We start from the raw sequence: 18,294 nt of genomic DNA, 5'->3' as shown, positions 1-18,294 counted from the left end.
TGCACCCTCTTAAATTCATGGCCCGAGGCATGTGTATGTGTATGTGTGTGTGTGTGCCTGTGTGTGCAGGAAATAACGGCTGCTGCTGGCCCTGGCTAGCCAGGCTCTGTCCCGCAGCTCACCCAGTGCTGTTATGAGGCCTGTGTCAACCAGAGACACGTGACAACCACGCCTCACCTACACAGCGGGTCAGCTGTGTAGCTACCCCAATACAGGGCCCACAGAATTCACTCAAGTCTCACCAAGTACAACAGAAAACTGGCAAAAAAGTTTGTTCTTTCCCTAAATCATAAGGACACATATTTTCAAATGTACCCAGAGAAATTAAAAATTAATAGATCTGCTATATCTGAAAGGGCTGGCAAAAAAAGAGGATCACATAGAGTCAGAAATGTCCCAGTTACATTGTGACAGTACACAATTTCAACAACTCCTTTTAGACAAGCCTCCAAAGATAAATCCCTTCTAGTGAAGTGTTGGACACTCTTACCATTAGTGTGTGCGTATGTGTGGGAGACCCTAAGATGGGCACAAACTTTTCCAGTTTTTGAAAAGCACATAGCCAGGCATGGTAGCTCATGCCTGTAATACCAGCACTCTGGAGGCTGAGGCAGATCGTTGTGAGTACAAGACCAGCCTAAGCTTCAAAGTGAGCTCAAGGCCAGACTGAACTGCATAGAGAGACCCTGGCTCAAAAAGACAAAAAAAAAAAAGAAAAGCACATAGACATTTATCCTGTTCACTAATCTAGTGCTATATTTCTTCCTTATTGCTTAGCCACCCTTCCTGCAGCACCTGCTCCGCAATGAAGCCAGAATCTTAAACAATTCTTAGAGTTCTTGCCCCAGGTACAAAGGCAAAACTTACACAGAGACTGGGGCGACAGTGAGCTAGGCTGACTCATCGCTTACTTCTACCAAAAACTAACTGGTATAATATGGGAAAAGGAGCACCGTGGTCAAATATGTTTAGGTAACACTCCGTTAGATAAAATTAAACGTCTCATTTCCATTGCAGGACTTCACTAGGCCTTTCCACCATGCAACGGTACCATCCTTCGCAGGAAAGGATGATACGTGATGGTAGTTTGTTGTTGTCATCGTCATTGCTGTGAGGGGCTTTTATTGCTGAGGACTGAACCCAAGGCCTCGTACCCACTCAGCCCGCCACGCCACCAGCCAAGGTTTAAATTCCACATATGGTATTACCGCTGGCCTTCACGTGAAGCACTGCTTTGAGGGATGCCCTGTGAGAACCTCACACTAGGAGTTAAGTGCTAACAGAACCTCCGTCACAGGTGCCAATGTGCAGGTTCCCCCATCACTCCCGCTCTGTCTGGACATGGGCTGAAGCTCGGCCCCCAACACTGCTGGGCTGAGGTGGTGCGGTCCCTTCCAGGTGGGGCCCAGAGATAGGCCCTGGTCGGCTGAGGGTGCTGCCCTGAAGTGGTTTCCGTAAATAAACATTGCTAGAAAAGCTTGAGGCTGACCTGAGTCACCTTCTCTGCTCCTCTATCACCAAGTGATCCTGCCACCCTGAGGTCCTCCCCAGACTAGAGCAGATGCAGGTGCCGGGCCTGGAATCTCTAGAGCTGTGAGCTGGTCCCTTAGGCGTTCTGTTGTAGTGATGACAAGCTGCCCTAGCACCACCTCCCCCTTATTAAAACCACCGAATGCACCTTAGGAACCCAGGCAATCATATTCAAATGCACTTAGGAAGAGAAGCCACACACAGTGACCCAGTGCCTTTACCACAAAAGCCAGTCAAAATTCAGGCACCTACTATTCTGCATGAGGACAGAATCAAATGACTCAAGCCTGCAGTGGGCACTTACCTCTGCACATTACAATTTCAAATGGTAAAACCCACCTAATTTCAGTATTTTAACAATCACAATGAAAAGGAAGACTTACCGACAGAAGCGGAATTTTTAAGCATCGAGTCCTTTGGGGCACCTTTTTCAATTCGGAGTGTGGCCCACTGTTCAAAGAAACAGGTATTAGTTTAAACTTCCAAAGACACAGGGAAATACTTAAACCATGCTTATGCACAAGTGAAATTAAACATTAAATCCTGGCACTTCCTGCTCTAACGAACCACCCCAGTTGATCTGGTATTGTGGCATTATAAGTCCTGGGTATACACATTCCTTTAGTCACTCAGGAAGCCCCCATAAATACAGAGCAATCTTGACCCTATCTAAATCCCCTCGCATCCATCTATTACTCCCTGAAGGTCGTGAGGCACAGTGGGCCAAACAGGTGATAGTGTCCGGAAGACCTGGGCACAAGGGCTGGAAGTGCAGCTCGGTGTGCAGCTCTGGCCTGCCAAGGACCAGAGTTTGATCCCCAGCACTGTTAAAGAGGCATCAGTTTCCTCATCCTAACAGGAGGATAAACATTCCCATCCCACAGGGTAGCTGACGCAATTAAACAACATGCAAAGAGCTAAAACAGGGCACAGAGCAAACTAGCTATTTCACAGGAAACTGGGCATTTGGGTGTGCGACACACTCAAATAGACATGAGACAAAAGCTTGCAGAGGCACAGGGATGCAGCCAGGTGGTAAAGTGCCTGTCTGGCATACAGGAGGCCCTGGCTTCCATCCTCAGCCTGCAAAGGAACCAAAGAATCGGTTGCTAAAGAAAACTGTGCATCCCCCTGCTTGCTTATCTACTAAGATGCCTAGGGAAGATGGCATGATGCCTATGAGGATCCAGAGTTGAAAGAATTTAAAAACTGGAAAAAGAAAAAGATTCAGAGTTTTTGGGCTGGAGATATAGCTCAGTGGCACAGCGTCTGCCTGGCAAGTGTGAGGTCCCAAGTTCAATTCCTAGAACCCACAAAAAAATAAGACAAAATAAAGTAAAAAATAAAATTAAAAGGAAAACTGGAGAAACAACTCTCACTTTACTTTTTTCTTGCCATTCTTTTCTTTTTTGCATGTGTTTTATTTTATTGGTCCATTTTACATATATATATTAATTTGTAGCTATGCAAGACATAGCTTGCTTATTTTTTCCAATTCCCCTCCCCACCCTTCAATCCCTCTTCCTCTGCTTATTTACAAATGATTTGTTTCCATTTTTTTGTTCTTTTTTCTTCCATTTTTTCCTTCTTTCCTATCCCCCTCCTTCCCCTTTTGTTTTCATTTGAACATTTTCTTCTCATTTCTCAATGCCCATTACACATTTGGGTCCTTATTTACTCTTGGTTTCTCACAGCAGAGAAACAATGGGATAGTTCAACATGTGTATCTGATTTACTTCACTCAAGAGCACGGTCTCAAGGTGCATTTATTCAGTGGAAATATCACAAGTTTATCCTTCTTTATGGAAGAGTAGTTTTCCATTGTATAAAAAAAACATATCTTCTTTAACCACTCATTGATTGATAGGCATTTGGGCATTGTCAAGATTTAGCTATTACAAACTGTGCCACAATAAACATGGACATACATTTATTGCTATGTTATGATGTTTTTAATCTTTTTGAGAAAATACCAAGAAGGGGAATAGCTGGGTGGAATGGGACCTCCTTTGTTTGTTAGTTTGTTTGTTTTTGGTACTGGGGATCAAACTCATGACCTTGTGCTTACCAGGCAAGTGCTTGAGCTGCTGAGCTAAATCCCCAGCCCCTATCCTATTTTTTGAGGAATCTCCACCCTGATTTTCAGTGAGCATTCCCACCAACAGTGGAAAAGTATTCTTTTTTCCTCACAGCCCCTCCAGCATTTGTTTGATTTCTTGATAACAGCCATTCTTTCTGGGGTGAGATGGAATCTTAGTGTTGTTTTAATTTGCACCTCTCAAATGACCAGTGATGCTGAACATTATTTCATATATTTATTCACCATTTCTATCCCTTTTCATCTCGGTTGTTCATTTTTGGATTGGGTCTTTAAATGTGAGGCATCTGATTTTTTTATTTGAGTTTTTTTATATATTTTAGATAACAGTCCTTTGAGGAACCCCTGGCAAAAAAAAATTTTCTCACACTCTGGATTGTTCTTTCATTCTGTTGGTGATTTCTCTGGCTGTGCAAAAGCTTTTTAATAAGATGACAGCCTGGTTGATTCTTTGTGATAATTATGTGTAATCCAGGTTTTGTTCAAGAAGTCTTTGTCTACACTAACATTTTGAAGAGATCTACCTATTCTATCTTCTAGCAAATTTAGGGTTTCCATTTTAATATGTAGAACTTTTGATCTATTTTGGTCCATTTTGATTTTAGTGTAGTGCATGGTGAAAGACATGGGTCTAGTTTTAATTTTCAGAATGTGAAAAGCTAATTTTCCCAGCACCATTTGTTAAAGAAGTGACTTTTCTTCCAGTGAAGGTGTTTGATTCCTTTGTCAAGTATGCTTGGAGTTGTTTCTCTATTTTCTGTTCTGTTCCATTGATCCTTGGCTCTCTTTTTGTACTGGTACCATGCTATTTATGTCACAGTACCTTTGTAATATAATTTCAACTTACTACTGGGATTGTGATGCCTCCAGCCTCACCTGTGTCGCCCAGAATTGCTTTTACTATTCTAGATCTCTTCTGGTTCCAAATAAATTTTAGGACTGTGTTTTTTCTAATTCTGTGAGATATGCTGTTAGTATTTTGATTGAGATTGCATTAAATCTGTATAATGATTTTGGAAGTGTGGCCATTTTCACTATATTGGTTCTTCCTAAGAATAAGGGATATCTTTCCATTTTCTGATATCCTCTACAATCTCCTTTTTCCAAGTACTGTTATTTTCAATGTAAAGGTCTTACTTCCTTTATTAGATTGATACCTAGGTATTTCTTTATTCTGCATGCTTTGGCAAAAAATGTTATTGCATTAATTTGTTTCTCAGTGAGTTCATTATTTGTATGCAGGGAGGCTGTTGATTTTTGGGTGTTGACTTTGTTTTTGTTAATCTATTGCTTTGTTTTATCTCTGGTTTTTTTAAGACAGGATCTCACTATGCAGTTCAGGCTGGCCTTGAGCTCACTTTATAGCTCAGGCTGGTCTCAAACTCACAATGATCCTCCTGCCTCAGCCTCTCAAGTGCTGGGATTATAGGTGTGCACCACACCCAGCTTTGAGTGTTGACTTTGTATCCAGCTATGGTACTGAATTTGGTTATTAAATCTAGAAGCATTTGGTAGTTTTGGAGGTCTTAAAGAGTACCTTGTCATCTGCAAACAATGATAATGTAACTTCTTCCTTTCCTACCCTTATCCCTTTGATTTCTTTCTCGTGTATAATTGCTCTGGCTGTTTTCATAACTATATTGAAAAAGTGTGGTGACAGTAGACATCTTTGTCTTATTACTGATTTTAGTGAAACTTTCAGTTTTTGTCCATTTAGTATAATGTTGGCTGTTGGTTTGTCATAGACAGCCTTTATGAGACTAAGACAAAGACCATCTATTCCAATTTTCTATAGTGTTTTTATCATGAATGAGTGACTTGTCAAATGTTTTTTCTGCATCTATTGAGATGATCATATGGTTTTTGTCTTTTGCTGTTAATATGGTGTATTACACTTATTTATTGCCTACATAATAAAATATATAATAAACCTAGAATATTGCAAACAGTAAATAAGTCCTCCATATACCAATTTTACCCTCAGAGGTGAAAATTTAAGAGGTTAGGGGGGAAATAGAGAAATAAAAGAGAAAGAAATAATAAACAAGGCTGGAGGACAAAGGAAAAAAGCATTCACTTGGAGGCATGTCCCTGCTGTCACTGGTAGACAATGTGGGTGGACGGAGTCCAGATCTGTGCTGATTAATCTCAGCAAACAGCTACAGCCTTATGGTGGGGTAGTGGACAATCCCAGGAACCTTCAGTTCCCCAAAGTTCAGGCCAGTTTGTGGCTGTGAGGCTGGAACCCGGTGTGTTCAGCCTGCAGCGCTCCGTATGCCTATTGCCAGCACTCAGCTCCCGGGTCTGCCACTGACTTGAGCTCAGCTCGACAGCCTCACCCTAACACTGGGACCCTGATACATCCCATATTTCACTTTGAATATACATGGAAGTGTAAGGAAATGTACCAAGATGGGGTTTTCTCTTTGTTACTATTGTCACTGTTGCTTTGATTTTTGAGATAGGCTCTCACCGTGTAGTCCACCAGGCAGCCTTGAAGTTACAATGTAGCCTCAGCTGGCCTTAAATACATGTCCCTCCTGCCTCAGCCTCCCAAGTACTAGGATTAAATATGTCTCTTTATATATTTCCTACGCATTTATACACTGTTTACTCTTTAATGTCATACATTCTTTTTTTTTTTTTTGTCTTTTTCCTTTTTATCAGTACCAGGGATCAAACTCACGACTGCCTGCTTGCAAGGCAGGCATTTATGCTGCTGAGCTAAATCCCCAGCCCCTATATGTTCTTTTTTAAACATCACAGTTTCAAAAGTATAAGTGAACTTTTCAACTCAAATTCTAGAAAATCCTCAAAAGCTGTTTTCTAGTTTAAGAAATAGGTAAGAGCTATAAGCACAGCTCGGTGGTGGGACAGTTGTCTAGTATGTAGGAGGCCTAGGTGCACTGCTCAGAACCACCATGCCCTAAAATAAACACATAATTATAATGACATCCACAGCATCACAGTTCACAAGCAAAGCCTAATCTGACTGATCTGAGAGGGAAGAAAGGGTAAAGAAAGAGGAAAGCATTGTAGTAACTATGATTAGCAATCAACATTCAAGGAGGGCCAAGATAACAGTTATTACTAAGTAAAGATTAAAACCTCAGCTATTGCAAGGCTCAAGTCAGGTTTATTAACAGGAGGAACCAAAAGCTTTTGTCAAATAAACAAAAAAACAACCCAGGGTGAATAGCTGGACACCTGTGTGTGAAGGTCAGGGACTGTCCCTGGCCTGCTGCCTCAACCCTGCAGAGCAGCCCCAAAGCCAAGTGGGCCCCACCAGGCACGGGCTGGACCTATAAATAGAGGCCCATCCTTCCCAGTGACCATCTGGCTGTGTCCTTTTTACTCTCACCGGCTCGGTGCAGCACTTCCCAAACGCTGATCCCCATCTCTTCCCTGCTGAGGTAAAGGTTAAATTATGTAGCTTTTCATTTCAATCTTTGGCACCCAATATCATTTGTAAGTAACCAAAGATAAAATAAGTGTGTAAACAATCCATTATTATTAATGTGATAACTCGCTTTTTGATTGTAGACAAAAGATTTTGTATTTTAAATACATGTAGCCATCTTAAACTAGAACAATGATTGCACACACACATACAGTGGAAAGTACTGGTGTTTTGCCGCAGTTTATAGCTGTTCTACCCTACCCTGAAATGCAAATTTGAAGCTGGAATGCCCTGTACTTCAACAAGTACCTAGGTCCCTTATATTGGGATATGTGGCCTTCACAGAGGTGATTCACTTAGAAGGAAGTTCTTAGGGGCTGGGGATTTAGCTCAGCGGCATACACGCCTGCCTTGCAAGCAGGCAGTCGTGAGTTGGATCCCTGGTACCAATAAAAAGGAAAAAGACAAAAAAAAAAAAGAAGGAAGCTCTTAGAGTGGGCCACTCTTCTCTGAGTCGAGTCTTGTAAGAAGTGTAAGATGCCCAAACATCAGGGCCTTCCAGCACAGTACACTTCCAACATGGGAGAAAGCATCTCTTACACAGAGGCATTGAGAACTATCAGAGAATTACGGGGACATTCCTGTTTAAAAAGACAAAAAACTAACAGGCAGGTGGAGGAGAGAGAAAGGGGAACAACACAACAGAGGTCAGCACCTTTGTTGGCATAGCACAGATCTGAGGACAGATGTACGCTGAGCCTCGCGGAACAAACACTGATGAAGCATCCCAAGGGGCGCAGGGAGGAACAAAGGTGACAGGCAGGAGTATTCCAAGCCTACGGTACCTGGGACACCTACTATCCAAAACAAAACATACAGCAAAGTGCTTTCCCTCTCCTCGCTTAGTCTGCAGAATAACAGGGCATGTTCCTATAAACCACGGTCCAGATGCCAAGGGATCGGCCTCAAGTCACAAAGCTAGAAATTTGGAGGAACCTGTTTGTGCTTTTACTCCTCAAAAGTGTTTGGGAAATGAGTCCTTGCTACGTATGTCCACTGTCTTTATTATTTGGTTAGATTAAATAATTTTTATTTTATATATCATTTCCTTCCTTCCACTCCATTGATTCTTTTTTCTAAAGGTATATTAATACATGTTTGCAGTACACACTGATTGCAATTGTCAAGAAGTTAGCACATACACATAACATGTCTTACAAATAGCCTTCCCACTCTGCCTCTAGTCATTGCCCTTATAATTAATTTTCATGGTTGAAAGAAGCATCTTTCAATGTGTAATCCATTGATGTTGCTCCTGTTGGATTAAACACACATTTTACACACACCACACACACATACACACACACACACACACACCCTGACACCTGCATGGATTGCCCTCTCCATTTTCCCTCAATGGAAATTTGTATTTCTCATAGCCTGTATTCCTAAGAAATTTTCCAGTGATACAAAGTTATCACAATAGGGGCTGAGGATTTAGCTCAGTGGCATAAGTGACTGCCTTGTAAGCCTTTGATCGTGAGTTCAATCCCCAGTACCAACTAAAAAAAAAAATATTATCACATTGACATATATATTGCCTAACAAAATATTAAATCACTGGTTTAGAGACTCACTCAACTATTCTAGGCCAAGTATTTAACTCGGTGCTCACGCAGTTTGTCTTGTCTGGAAACTATATATACATCTAGAGACCCCAGGATACAGAAGGTACACAATAGGTGCACAATAAATGATTATCACATATACTGTCACGCTTTGGGGACAGAGAAGAGCACACAGCTTGGGAGACTCTTGACAAGTAACGGCTACCACGGTCAGCTATTTGGAAAGTTTGCTACATATACAGTTTAACTTCTAGTTTGAATTTATGGTCCTTAAAAAGCCATCCATTGACAGTGAAATTTCTATAAGTAAATACATAGTGGGCAAAGGTAAATAAATTTAAAGTATGCATGCCATGTAAATTATAACCAAAGAACTGAAAACTATCCAGTTCTGATTTTAATAGCCCAAAGAATATTCTTGCAACTGTAATCTAAGGAAAGACAAACACAGAAACTCCAGGCAGTCATGATCAACAAGTGAGGCTGCATCAAAGAAATTCCCAATTCAGTTCATTGTACACAAAGATTCCTTCTGGCCTCCTCACTTAGCAACAGAGGCTCTCCTTACACTGCCTCCTGCCTAGCTTCCAAGTTCCAGGGTGTGTCTTCCACTGTTAACTGGAAGTTCTTCAGGGGAATAAAAGTCCTGATTGAACATGAATTCATCTCTCCAAGTCTAACTCCTGGTGCACAGAAATTAAAATTAGAGCCTGGTAAAACTGAAGGTCAAACTCAGGTTGGAGATAATCCCACCAGCTAGAGTAATTCAAGGGCTGAAACAACCAGCTGATCTCTCCCCTTAGCACCTCATTAGCTGTCCCAGAAACACTATAGGGGGACAGATGAGTACCTGGGTGGGTATGACACAGCTTCATCAGGTCCCACTAGAGGAGGGCCACGCTGCCAGGAGGACGGTAGACCATTTCAGAGTCCTGAGGACCTAGGGCACTGGCCAAGAGGACTGTATTACGGCCAGGAATTCCAAAGGTCTGACAATAGGAAGCAGCCAAGAAACTGGAGTGTGACTGCACTCCGAACAGGTCAGCAGTCAGCAAAGCCAACCCAGAGAAACATCTCCCAGCCAGAAACAGCAGAACTTCAAAGTATGACAGCTGAGGATGAAAACCCAAGTATGAGAGCAAAGCCTCAGCGAAGAAACAGCCACAGAAAGAAGGGAATCAGCAGATGGAAGCCAGCAGCCAGTTAGAGATGTCTGGAAGCCACCCCAATATTAAGGAAGAATGGATGAAGTCCTACAGACAGACAGAAAATAAGGGCAGAAAAATGAGAACCTATATCATAAGGTAGAAACTGGAGAAAGATGGTAGTCTCCGAGTAATCATGCACTTTTTAATAGCTGCAAACATATAGCCAGCACCTAAGACATCCAGGAATTTAGGTATTATTGTTACTCCTATCATAAAGAGGGGCACAATGAGGCACAACAGATAGGTGACCTTTGCAAGGATACACACCGAGAACCAGAGCTGGGATCCAGGTACCTAAGCTAAACAAAAGGATGCAGCGAGCTGGGGCTCTCAGTCCACTCATCTCACCTTAATGCCAGCAAAGCACTGATTTGGAGACTAACCTCTCACTGGAAAGCCGCTTGCCCTCCCTATCTGACCAGGTCGTTTGAAACTGAAAACAGCCCTGTAAGGGTTAGCCGGCTAACAGAGCGAGAGAAGCTGTTCCCTACAAACTCTCCCATCTTTCACCGTTCTCCACTCAATCTGGAAACAAAACGTAGCAGATCTGAGGTCAAAGAATACACCTTTGCAATGGCATTTCAAATGTCATCGGTTAGATAAAATTTCCATGACTCCACTAAACCCTTCTAACACCTAGCAATTGGCTTCTTATCTTGGGCGTAAAGCAGAACCCGATGCCTTTCCGGACGAGGATGTCCAGTGCCCCAAGGACCTCTGGAACCTGAGCTGTGTAAACCAAGGGCAGTGAATGGACCGCGCAGGGCTCAGGGGCTGTGAGCCGGTGCTCCAGAGCCAAAGGCTGCTTCAGTAATCAGTAAGAGGATGCCCAAGCCAGGCCCCGGGCGGGGTGGCCCCACAAGTTAATCCGGGGGTCTCATCCGAGGAGACGCCATGGGGAAGACTGGGGGTAACAGGGACACCGACCTCCCGCCCGGCCGCTGCCTGGGACCGGCTCTGCCCGGCTCGCCGTCGCAGCGCGCTTCCCGGCCATCAGGTCCCCCGGCCCTCACCTCCAGAGTCTTCACCAGGATCTTCATGTAGACCTCGGAGATGCCCAGTGACACCCCGAAGGCCGAGGGCAGCAGGATGAGGCCGAGCACCAGCGTCAGCCAGGTGGAGAGCACCTTGGCGGCCAGCTCCGTGCCCTCCATGCCCGCCCCGCGGAACACACGCGCGGCCGCTGTCACTGTCCCCTGGTGGCCGGGCCCGCCTCGCACGACCCTGCGGTGGGACAGGAAGGACGACTGAGAACTGCGCGGCCGAGCCCGCCTTCCTTCCTCCTCGCAGCCTTCCTCCGGGCTCACCAGGCTGCGGTCTACTCGCCGCCAGGGGCCAGGGCGGAGGCCGGGGCAGGGCAGCCCCAGGGAGCTTGAAGAAGGCGACTCCAGCGCTCTGAGCCCGAGCCCTCGGCGCCTGCCCAGCCCCGCAAGCCCAAGGTCCTCCCAGGCCCCGCCCCGGCCCCGTTCTGGCCCCGCCCAGGCCCCGCCCCAGACCCTACTCCAGCGCCGGAGGCTCCGCCCACCCCGCCGAGAGGCTCCGCCCAGCCCGCGCGGGAGAGCGGAGGGCGTGTCACAGGAGTGCAGAACGCGCGCTGCAGAGGAGGAGACCGAGCCGGTGGCCGTCAGCTCCGCTGGGCGGCGCTCGACCCTGCTGGACCTGCGTCTCACGCGTGGACCGGGACCTCAGGCGGCGGCGCCCCAGGTTTGGAGCCCGCGCGTCCCTCGCCTCGCCAGGTTGCCGGCAGCCCCGCCCCTGCTGCGGGGACGCCGGTCCCACGCGGCCCGGAGGAGGGGTCGTGCGTGGACCCAGGACCCTGACCGCACAGACGCCGGGTGGTGAGCCGTGAGCCGCACCCTCGGGTGTGTGCTCCAACTTCAGCGACTGCGGAGCGCCGTGTGACTAGCGCATTCCGGGCCGAGGACACGCGCGGCCAGGCAGGGTCTCGCTCTGCAGCTCACCTTGGCCAGGATGAGGACGGAGGGCCGGCTCGGCCTCCGCTGTGTCTCTTTGGCCCAGGGGCTCAAGCCTGTGGGACTCTGTACTCACGAGGTTGTGTGCTTAACAGATCGCCCACATCTAGTGACTTCACAGAGGCCAGAAATCTGACATCAGGGGTCTGAGGGGCCACGTTCCCTTACAGTAGCTCGAGAGGAGGCCCTTTCCCAGGGTTCCTCCTTTGTTTGAATAATTCCAATATGTGCCTGTCTGTCTCTTAAGTGCTGGGAATAGAATGCAAGACCTAGTGAGTTCTGCGTAAGAACTGTGCCACTGAGCTACATCCCCAGCCCTTTTATATTTTGAGGCAAGTCTCCCTAAGTCAGGAAGTTGCCTGCGCTGGACTTGAGCTGTGCCTTCTGAGTGTTGGGATCACAGGCATGCGCCCACACCCAGCTCTTTTCTTTTACAGCATCATTTAATCTTGGATTCTGGACCCACCCTAATCTAGCACTGTGCTATCTCAAGATCCCCCAGTTAATTACATTTTTTCTGCAAAGACTTTTCCAGATAAGGTCACATGTGTGGGCTGCAAGAATCAGGGCTCAGCCAGATCTACAGCTCACCTTACTGCACTTCCTTCTCTGTTGTAACTGGGACTGGAGCTATGTACTATCATTTAAAATTTAAAGCCAGGCATGGTGGCACACACCTGTAATCTCAGCGCTCAGGAGGCTGAGGCAGAATCATTGCAAGTTTGAGACTAGTCTGGGCTACAGAGAGACCTCAAGGCCAGGATGAACTGCAAATTGAGACCCTGTTTCAAAAAGACTAAATAAATAAAATTTAACTGACAGGAAATGTTCTACACTTGAATGTAGTCAAAAGACTGAGAAGCAATAGTAAATCCTGAATAAAACAAAATCCACCTTTTCACGGATTGAGCTGGCATGCATTTTTTTTAAATTTTATTTTAAAGAACAAAACCAAACAAACTGAAGCAGTAAAGCTAGTCAAAACAGAGCCAGGCTTCATGGCTTATGCCTGTGATCCCAGCACTTGGGAGCCTGAGGCAGAAAGATCATTGCAAATTCGAGACCAGCCTGGGCTACAAAATGAGCTCAAGGCGAGCCCAAACTGCGTAATAAAAACCCTGTATCAAAAAAACCACAACAAGGAGGCAGAGGATTTAGCTCAGTGACATAAGTTCGATCCCTGGTGCAAAAAAAAAATCCCACCAAAAAAAAAGCCAATCAAAACAAAACAATAAGAGCAATGCAGACTTCAAAACAAGAATAGTAAATCCACAATGGCTGTGTAATACATCTTGTTATCTTCAAAATAGCTGTGTAATATATATCTTCAAAATAGCTGCCCATACCATCAGACATAATGGAATCTAACAAAACAGAATAAAGTCAAACCAAACAATGAAAATGAGCAAGACTTGAAAACAAGGTAACAGGAAATTAACAATGGCTACTACCTTCCCTTTTTAGACTTTCTCTCTCTTTTTTCCTTTACAACACCTCTTATACATCTTGGTGTGAATCCACTTTTTTTTTTTTTCTGATACTGGGAATTGAACTCATGACCCCGTGCTTGCCAGGCAGGTGCTTATGCTGCTGAGCTAAATCCCCAGCCCTCCTCTTATACATTTTGGAACTCATTAACTCCTTCAGTTTTTCATACTAGGGAGACAACACAGTGTTCACCCATGTGAGTCCAAACCATTTCACCCCAAGAGCATGATCTCAAGTTGCATCCATTTACCTACGAGTGTCTCAAGGTTATCCATTTTTACTGCTGAGTAGCTTTCCATTGCACAGAAATACTATATCTTTCTGGTCCATTCTGTGGTTATGGTTGATGGGTAAGCTACCCCTACATTTTTCTGGAACATTGTCTTCTCTCCTCCAACCTTCAGTCCATGAATTTTCTTTCGAACCAAATGTGTTCCTTGTATTTAGGATATTGATGGATCTCGTCTCCTGATCCACTCTGTCCATGTTTTTTTCTGGCATGTATTTTTAATAGCACTCCCCTTTTCTCTCAAAATAGCCTAGTTTGGGTGAAAAAATCACACACACACACACACTCTCTTATGCTGCACAGTTTCTGGTGCCCCTTGCACCCCGAAATGTCCCCTTCTGTGATGGCTCACTGTGAAGCCAGTCCATCCTTCAGTGTCCTCCCCTCGCCCAGCTAAATGTGGGTGTTGAGGCTCTTTGTCACCACCTGAAGCCCAAGAAAGTACAGAAGGAATGAAAGGGCCTGGAGTAGGGGCCAGAGCTCTGTTGATGCGAATGCAAATTCCTAAGATGGTCAAGAGAGTGGATTCTGAGAGGCAGGGTTGGGGCTTACAAGGCTGAGTCCCACCAAGCACCCAGGTGATTCTGACTTCAGTCTGTAGCTCTCATTTCGAGTATTAAGCCTCAGAGTTTGAACAAAAAGGGAAGCTGAATAGGGAGTTATGGAGGACCACAGAAATGGCTCCCCGGAAGGAGACAGCTTGCCTCTGTTTTGGTTTGCTTTTAGCCTCTGTCTGAATGCTCTGTGCACAAAGCTGGCTAGGGAGACACTCGACCCCCTCAATTGGCTTTAATCAGTGCAGACCATCTAGCCAGCATGCCAGTGTGTAGCCTTTGAAACAAGCCACAAGGGCTGGGCATGTAGCTCAGAAGCCACAAGGGCTGGGAATGTAGCTCAGTGGCACAGCGCCTGCCTGAAACAAACCCACAGGTCTGAGTGCAGTCCTGCCTGCTAGGATTATTTCCAAAAGATGAGAAGTATAAAATAAAAAGCAGCCTTTATTCTGGGCCTTTATTCTAAGAACACAGAGAGAGATGACCGGCACCCCCACCACTGGCGTCCAGCAATTTGTCTGGCAGACACGTGGCGTGGGGGCATGTAAATAGCATCAGGTTGGGGTGGAACCTAAGGCAGGCATTAAGGATGCACAGGTAGCCCGTTGGTCCTAGGATTGGCGCCATATGTAAATTTCCAGGGACAAGAAGATGGCACAGGTAACTTCCTAGGGGCGGGGGATAGGGGCTTCCTGCTTCTGGTTGAGGCTTTCCTGGCTACAGTGTCCTGTCTGGGCCAAAACCCTTTCATATCCCGTCTTATGATTATTATTATGAAAAGGGGCGAAGATTTCTTTCTTTAATTACTTCCTGCTGGCAGAGGGCGCTGTACTGGAGCCTAGGGGAGTTGACGGGATGAAGGTTGATGCCCAGGTAGACGCTGGTGCCAGGTGTTTTGGCCAGAGTAACTTCACTGGTGAATGCACGTATGTTAGACTGGAAAAACAAAGAGACATGAGGATATGAGGAGACATGGCACTGTCACATTTAAGGACCCAGGTGAAGTAGAAGTAAAGTTGCCTTTGATTTAGACATGTCATTATATCAGGACCATGTTGAGGTAGAAACATTTCCACAGTAAGGCAGAATTCTGAAAAATTAAGTGTAAGGTTAGGAGAAATGATGTTATGAGAGGAGATTACTCCCCCAAGTGAAAGCATAAAAGTCAAGATGGTAGGTTGGTAAGGCTTATCTCTGGTACGCATGATGTTGGAGTCTATAGGCAATACTGTTAAAGGATACTGCTATAAAAATGATCATTAATAGAATGTAAGAAATTAGGAACCAAAGTGGATAACAAAACATGACTTAGCCTGTTAACTGTGGCTGCGAGGCCTCTACCTGACAGAGACAGGTAGGTGACAAAAGATGAGATGACCACTCAGAATGATCAGATTTAGGGCTGGAAGGGCATCTCTTAGCCTGTGTGATGTGAAACCAGGATGGCAGTCCAGCAACTTTGATTTAGGCATGGGTCACTGTAACCTGGTTGTATCAGCAGTTTACCTGGTTGTGGGAAAGGCTTTTATGTATCCTGAAAAAGTATAAACACAGTTTATACTTATACTTATACAGACAAAATATATCTGTCAGTCTTGACCAGGGTTGTCTGACAAATTGGTGAATAAGACAGGAAGGGGGTGGTTTATATCCCTGAGGAGAGGTCCACCAGCAACAACAGGTGGAAGCTGTTGAGGCCTGAGTGTGTCTAAGTGAGCCTGCATAAACACAAGGCAGTGAAAGCATTTTAAGATTTAGGACTGGGACCTGCACAAAATGTTTGTAAATGGCATAGGTTGACCATCAATATCCTGTCATAGAGATTGAGGGCTTTTTATACCAGCCTGAAAACTCAGGAAGAACTCTGTATATATGGCCTCTATGTCCACAAATATAGAGAATTGTCTTACCTGAGACTTTAGTGCGACTTGGACTCTGAGACGGGACACCTTAAAGGGGGCTGTTGTTGCCCTGAACCCCCTCAGTCTTCAGCAGCAATTTTCTGTCTGTGACGAATCTGGCAGTGTCGACATTTCCTGTGAGGGCTAGAAGTTAGGATGACTTACCCACTCTTTGGTGGCTAGGACAGTCCAGCAGCCCTGGAGTAAGGTCTCAAAGAACTCCTGGATGAGGCATTTTGTTGCCCAATGTCTTCTGCTGCATTTGAGCATGGGAAAGCAGTTCGACGGGAGGTATCCACAGGGAATGAGTTTGGGGGTAGGCAGGCGGCGGCCGGGAAAACACTGGAGGAATGTCCTCAAGCGAATCCTGAGGGCAGGACAGAAAAGTTTGCAGCGCAGTAGACTTAGCTAAAAGTTTCTGAGCGGGAGCACAAGACTTAATGAGAGATGGGCGTGTTCTCAGAATAAGAAAGGCCTGAATATAAGGGAGTTCTAATAACTTGTTGCCAGCTTGACAAAAATCATACAAGTTCCTGAGAATGCAGGGGTCAAATGTTCCTTCTTTGGGCCAATGCTTGCCAATAAGTGGGTAGGTTGGCCAGAACTCCTGGCAGTAAAAAGTTAATTGTTTAGTTTTTATGGTACTTTTAATTTTTAGAGTACGTAAATTGGAAATTAGGCATTGTAAAGGTGTCTTTTGGGAGTTAGAAAATACGTTCCCCGTGACTGATTCAGGCAAGAAAATAAAGCTGGAGGTCCAGAACAAACCGTCACTCATTTGTGGCACCACACGGCGGCTATGGTTCCAAAAACTCGTATATTCCAGTCGTCACTGAGTGATTTATGAGTGGAGCCCACGTGGGGTCAGTAACAGTTTTGCCTGTGAAAGTGCGAGGCTTTAAGGGAAGTGAGGTGGTCCTTTCAGTGTGGGTGGTCCAAAAATCTCTGCTTTGGTCTATCTGAACCCAAAGAACATGAGAGATTTTATAGAGTGTGGACACAGGTTTGCCCAGAAAGAACCCTGCCCTGTGCTGTCCTAAGGATGTGAAAATGCACAGACCCACGTGAACGGGGAAAACGGCCCAGTGCCAAAAGTTCCCCAGGGAGTGCTCACCTGAAATCAATCTGGCCGATGCTGAGTGCAGGCGGCTGGTGACAAGGACATCTTGGGAAAGGAAAGAGTTTGGAATTAATCTAGGATGTTATTTGGTTATTGGCTAGGGGACTCAACTGGGTGTGTCCCAGGAGTCAATCGACTGCCGATCCGAGTCACGGCACCAAATGCTAGGATTATTTCCAAAAGATGAAAAATATTTCCAAAAGATGAGAAGTATAAAATAAAAAGCAGCCTTTATTCTGAGAACACAGAGAGAGATGACCAGCACCCCCACCACTGGCGTCTGGCGATCTCTCTGGTGGACACGTGTCGTGGGGGCATGTAAATAGCCTTGGTTTGGGGTGGAACCTAAGTCAGGCATTAGGGATGCACAGGTAGCCCATTGGTCCTAGGTTTTGCACAATAGGTAAATTTCCAGGGGCGGGAAAATGGCATCACAGGTAACTTCCTAGGGGTGGGGGAGATAGGGGCTTCCTGCTTCTGGTTGAGGCTTTCCTGGCTACAGTGTCCTGTCTGGGCCAAAACCCTTTCACTGCCTAAGGCTCTCTCCTACTAAACGTGAGCTAGGCCAAGACAAGGAGCTGTCAGCTAGGACTGAGCCTCTAGCAAGAGGCAGTGATGTCTCAGAGCAAATAAAGCCAGCATCTGAGCTCAGGCGGCAGACCCAAAACACCAGATACTTCCTCAAATTGTGTTATACAGATTCTTCCACAAGGACAAGCTGTCACCTGAATCCCTTACTCTTTCTGCAGACTTCTCTCTCTGCATATTTCAGAGGTGCCTTTGTGCCTCCTGCCTAGCCCAGCTCACAGAATTCACATAGCTTCAGTTATTCTCACAGTCACTCACCCCATCTACCCTCCTCTTTGTGAATTAATAAAGCCTAGGTTTGGTGCCCAGTCACTGCCCTTGTTCCAGTTATCCTTCTTTGCACCTAGACTTGGTACTCTGGTGCCCTACAACTGTGGATATGGCTCAGTCTCTTTTTTTCTCGCCATGGGTTGCATTGGAAGTGGTAGATTAGAATTTACTCACAGAAATTTCAATAACTTTTCCCTGGGATTATAATTTATAAACTCCAGATCTCAACAAGGTTAGGGGAACTTAG

At 45.4% G+C, this 18,294-nt stretch overlaps 1 protein-coding gene across 2 annotated transcripts in view; it reads right to left on the bottom strand.

The window, feature by feature from the left end:
* The window catches only part of Gpat3 (glycerol-3-phosphate acyltransferase 3), a 58,899-nt gene extending 47,577 nt beyond the window's left edge, over positions 1–11,322 (bottom strand). The window contains exons 1-2 of one of the 2 annotated variants that reach the window (XM_063249354.1): positions 10,878–11,322; positions 1,914–1,980 (exon numbers count right to left, since the gene is read on the bottom strand). In XM_063249354.1, coding sequence (XP_063105424.1) covers positions 1,914–1,980; positions 10,878–11,018 — 208 coding nt within the window. In that variant the 5' untranslated portion in view covers positions 11,019–11,322. The remainder of the gene's footprint in view (positions 1–1,913; positions 1,981–10,877) is intronic. The other variant, XM_003469400.5, reaches the window with a different exon arrangement.
* Positions 11,323–18,294: the final 6,972 nt, after the last annotated feature.

The sequence above is a fragment of the Cavia porcellus genome, unplaced genomic scaffold, assembly GCF_034190915.1.
Source record: "Cavia porcellus strain 051 isolate PalLab524CR breed Dunkin Hartley unplaced genomic scaffold, mCavPor4.1 scaffold_5, whole genome shotgun sequence".
NCBI classification, from domain to species: domain Eukaryota; kingdom Metazoa; phylum Chordata; class Mammalia; order Rodentia; family Caviidae; genus Cavia; species Cavia porcellus.
Note: the sequence above shows the minus strand (reverse complement) of the source record. Positions and strands in the feature narration are given on the sequence as shown.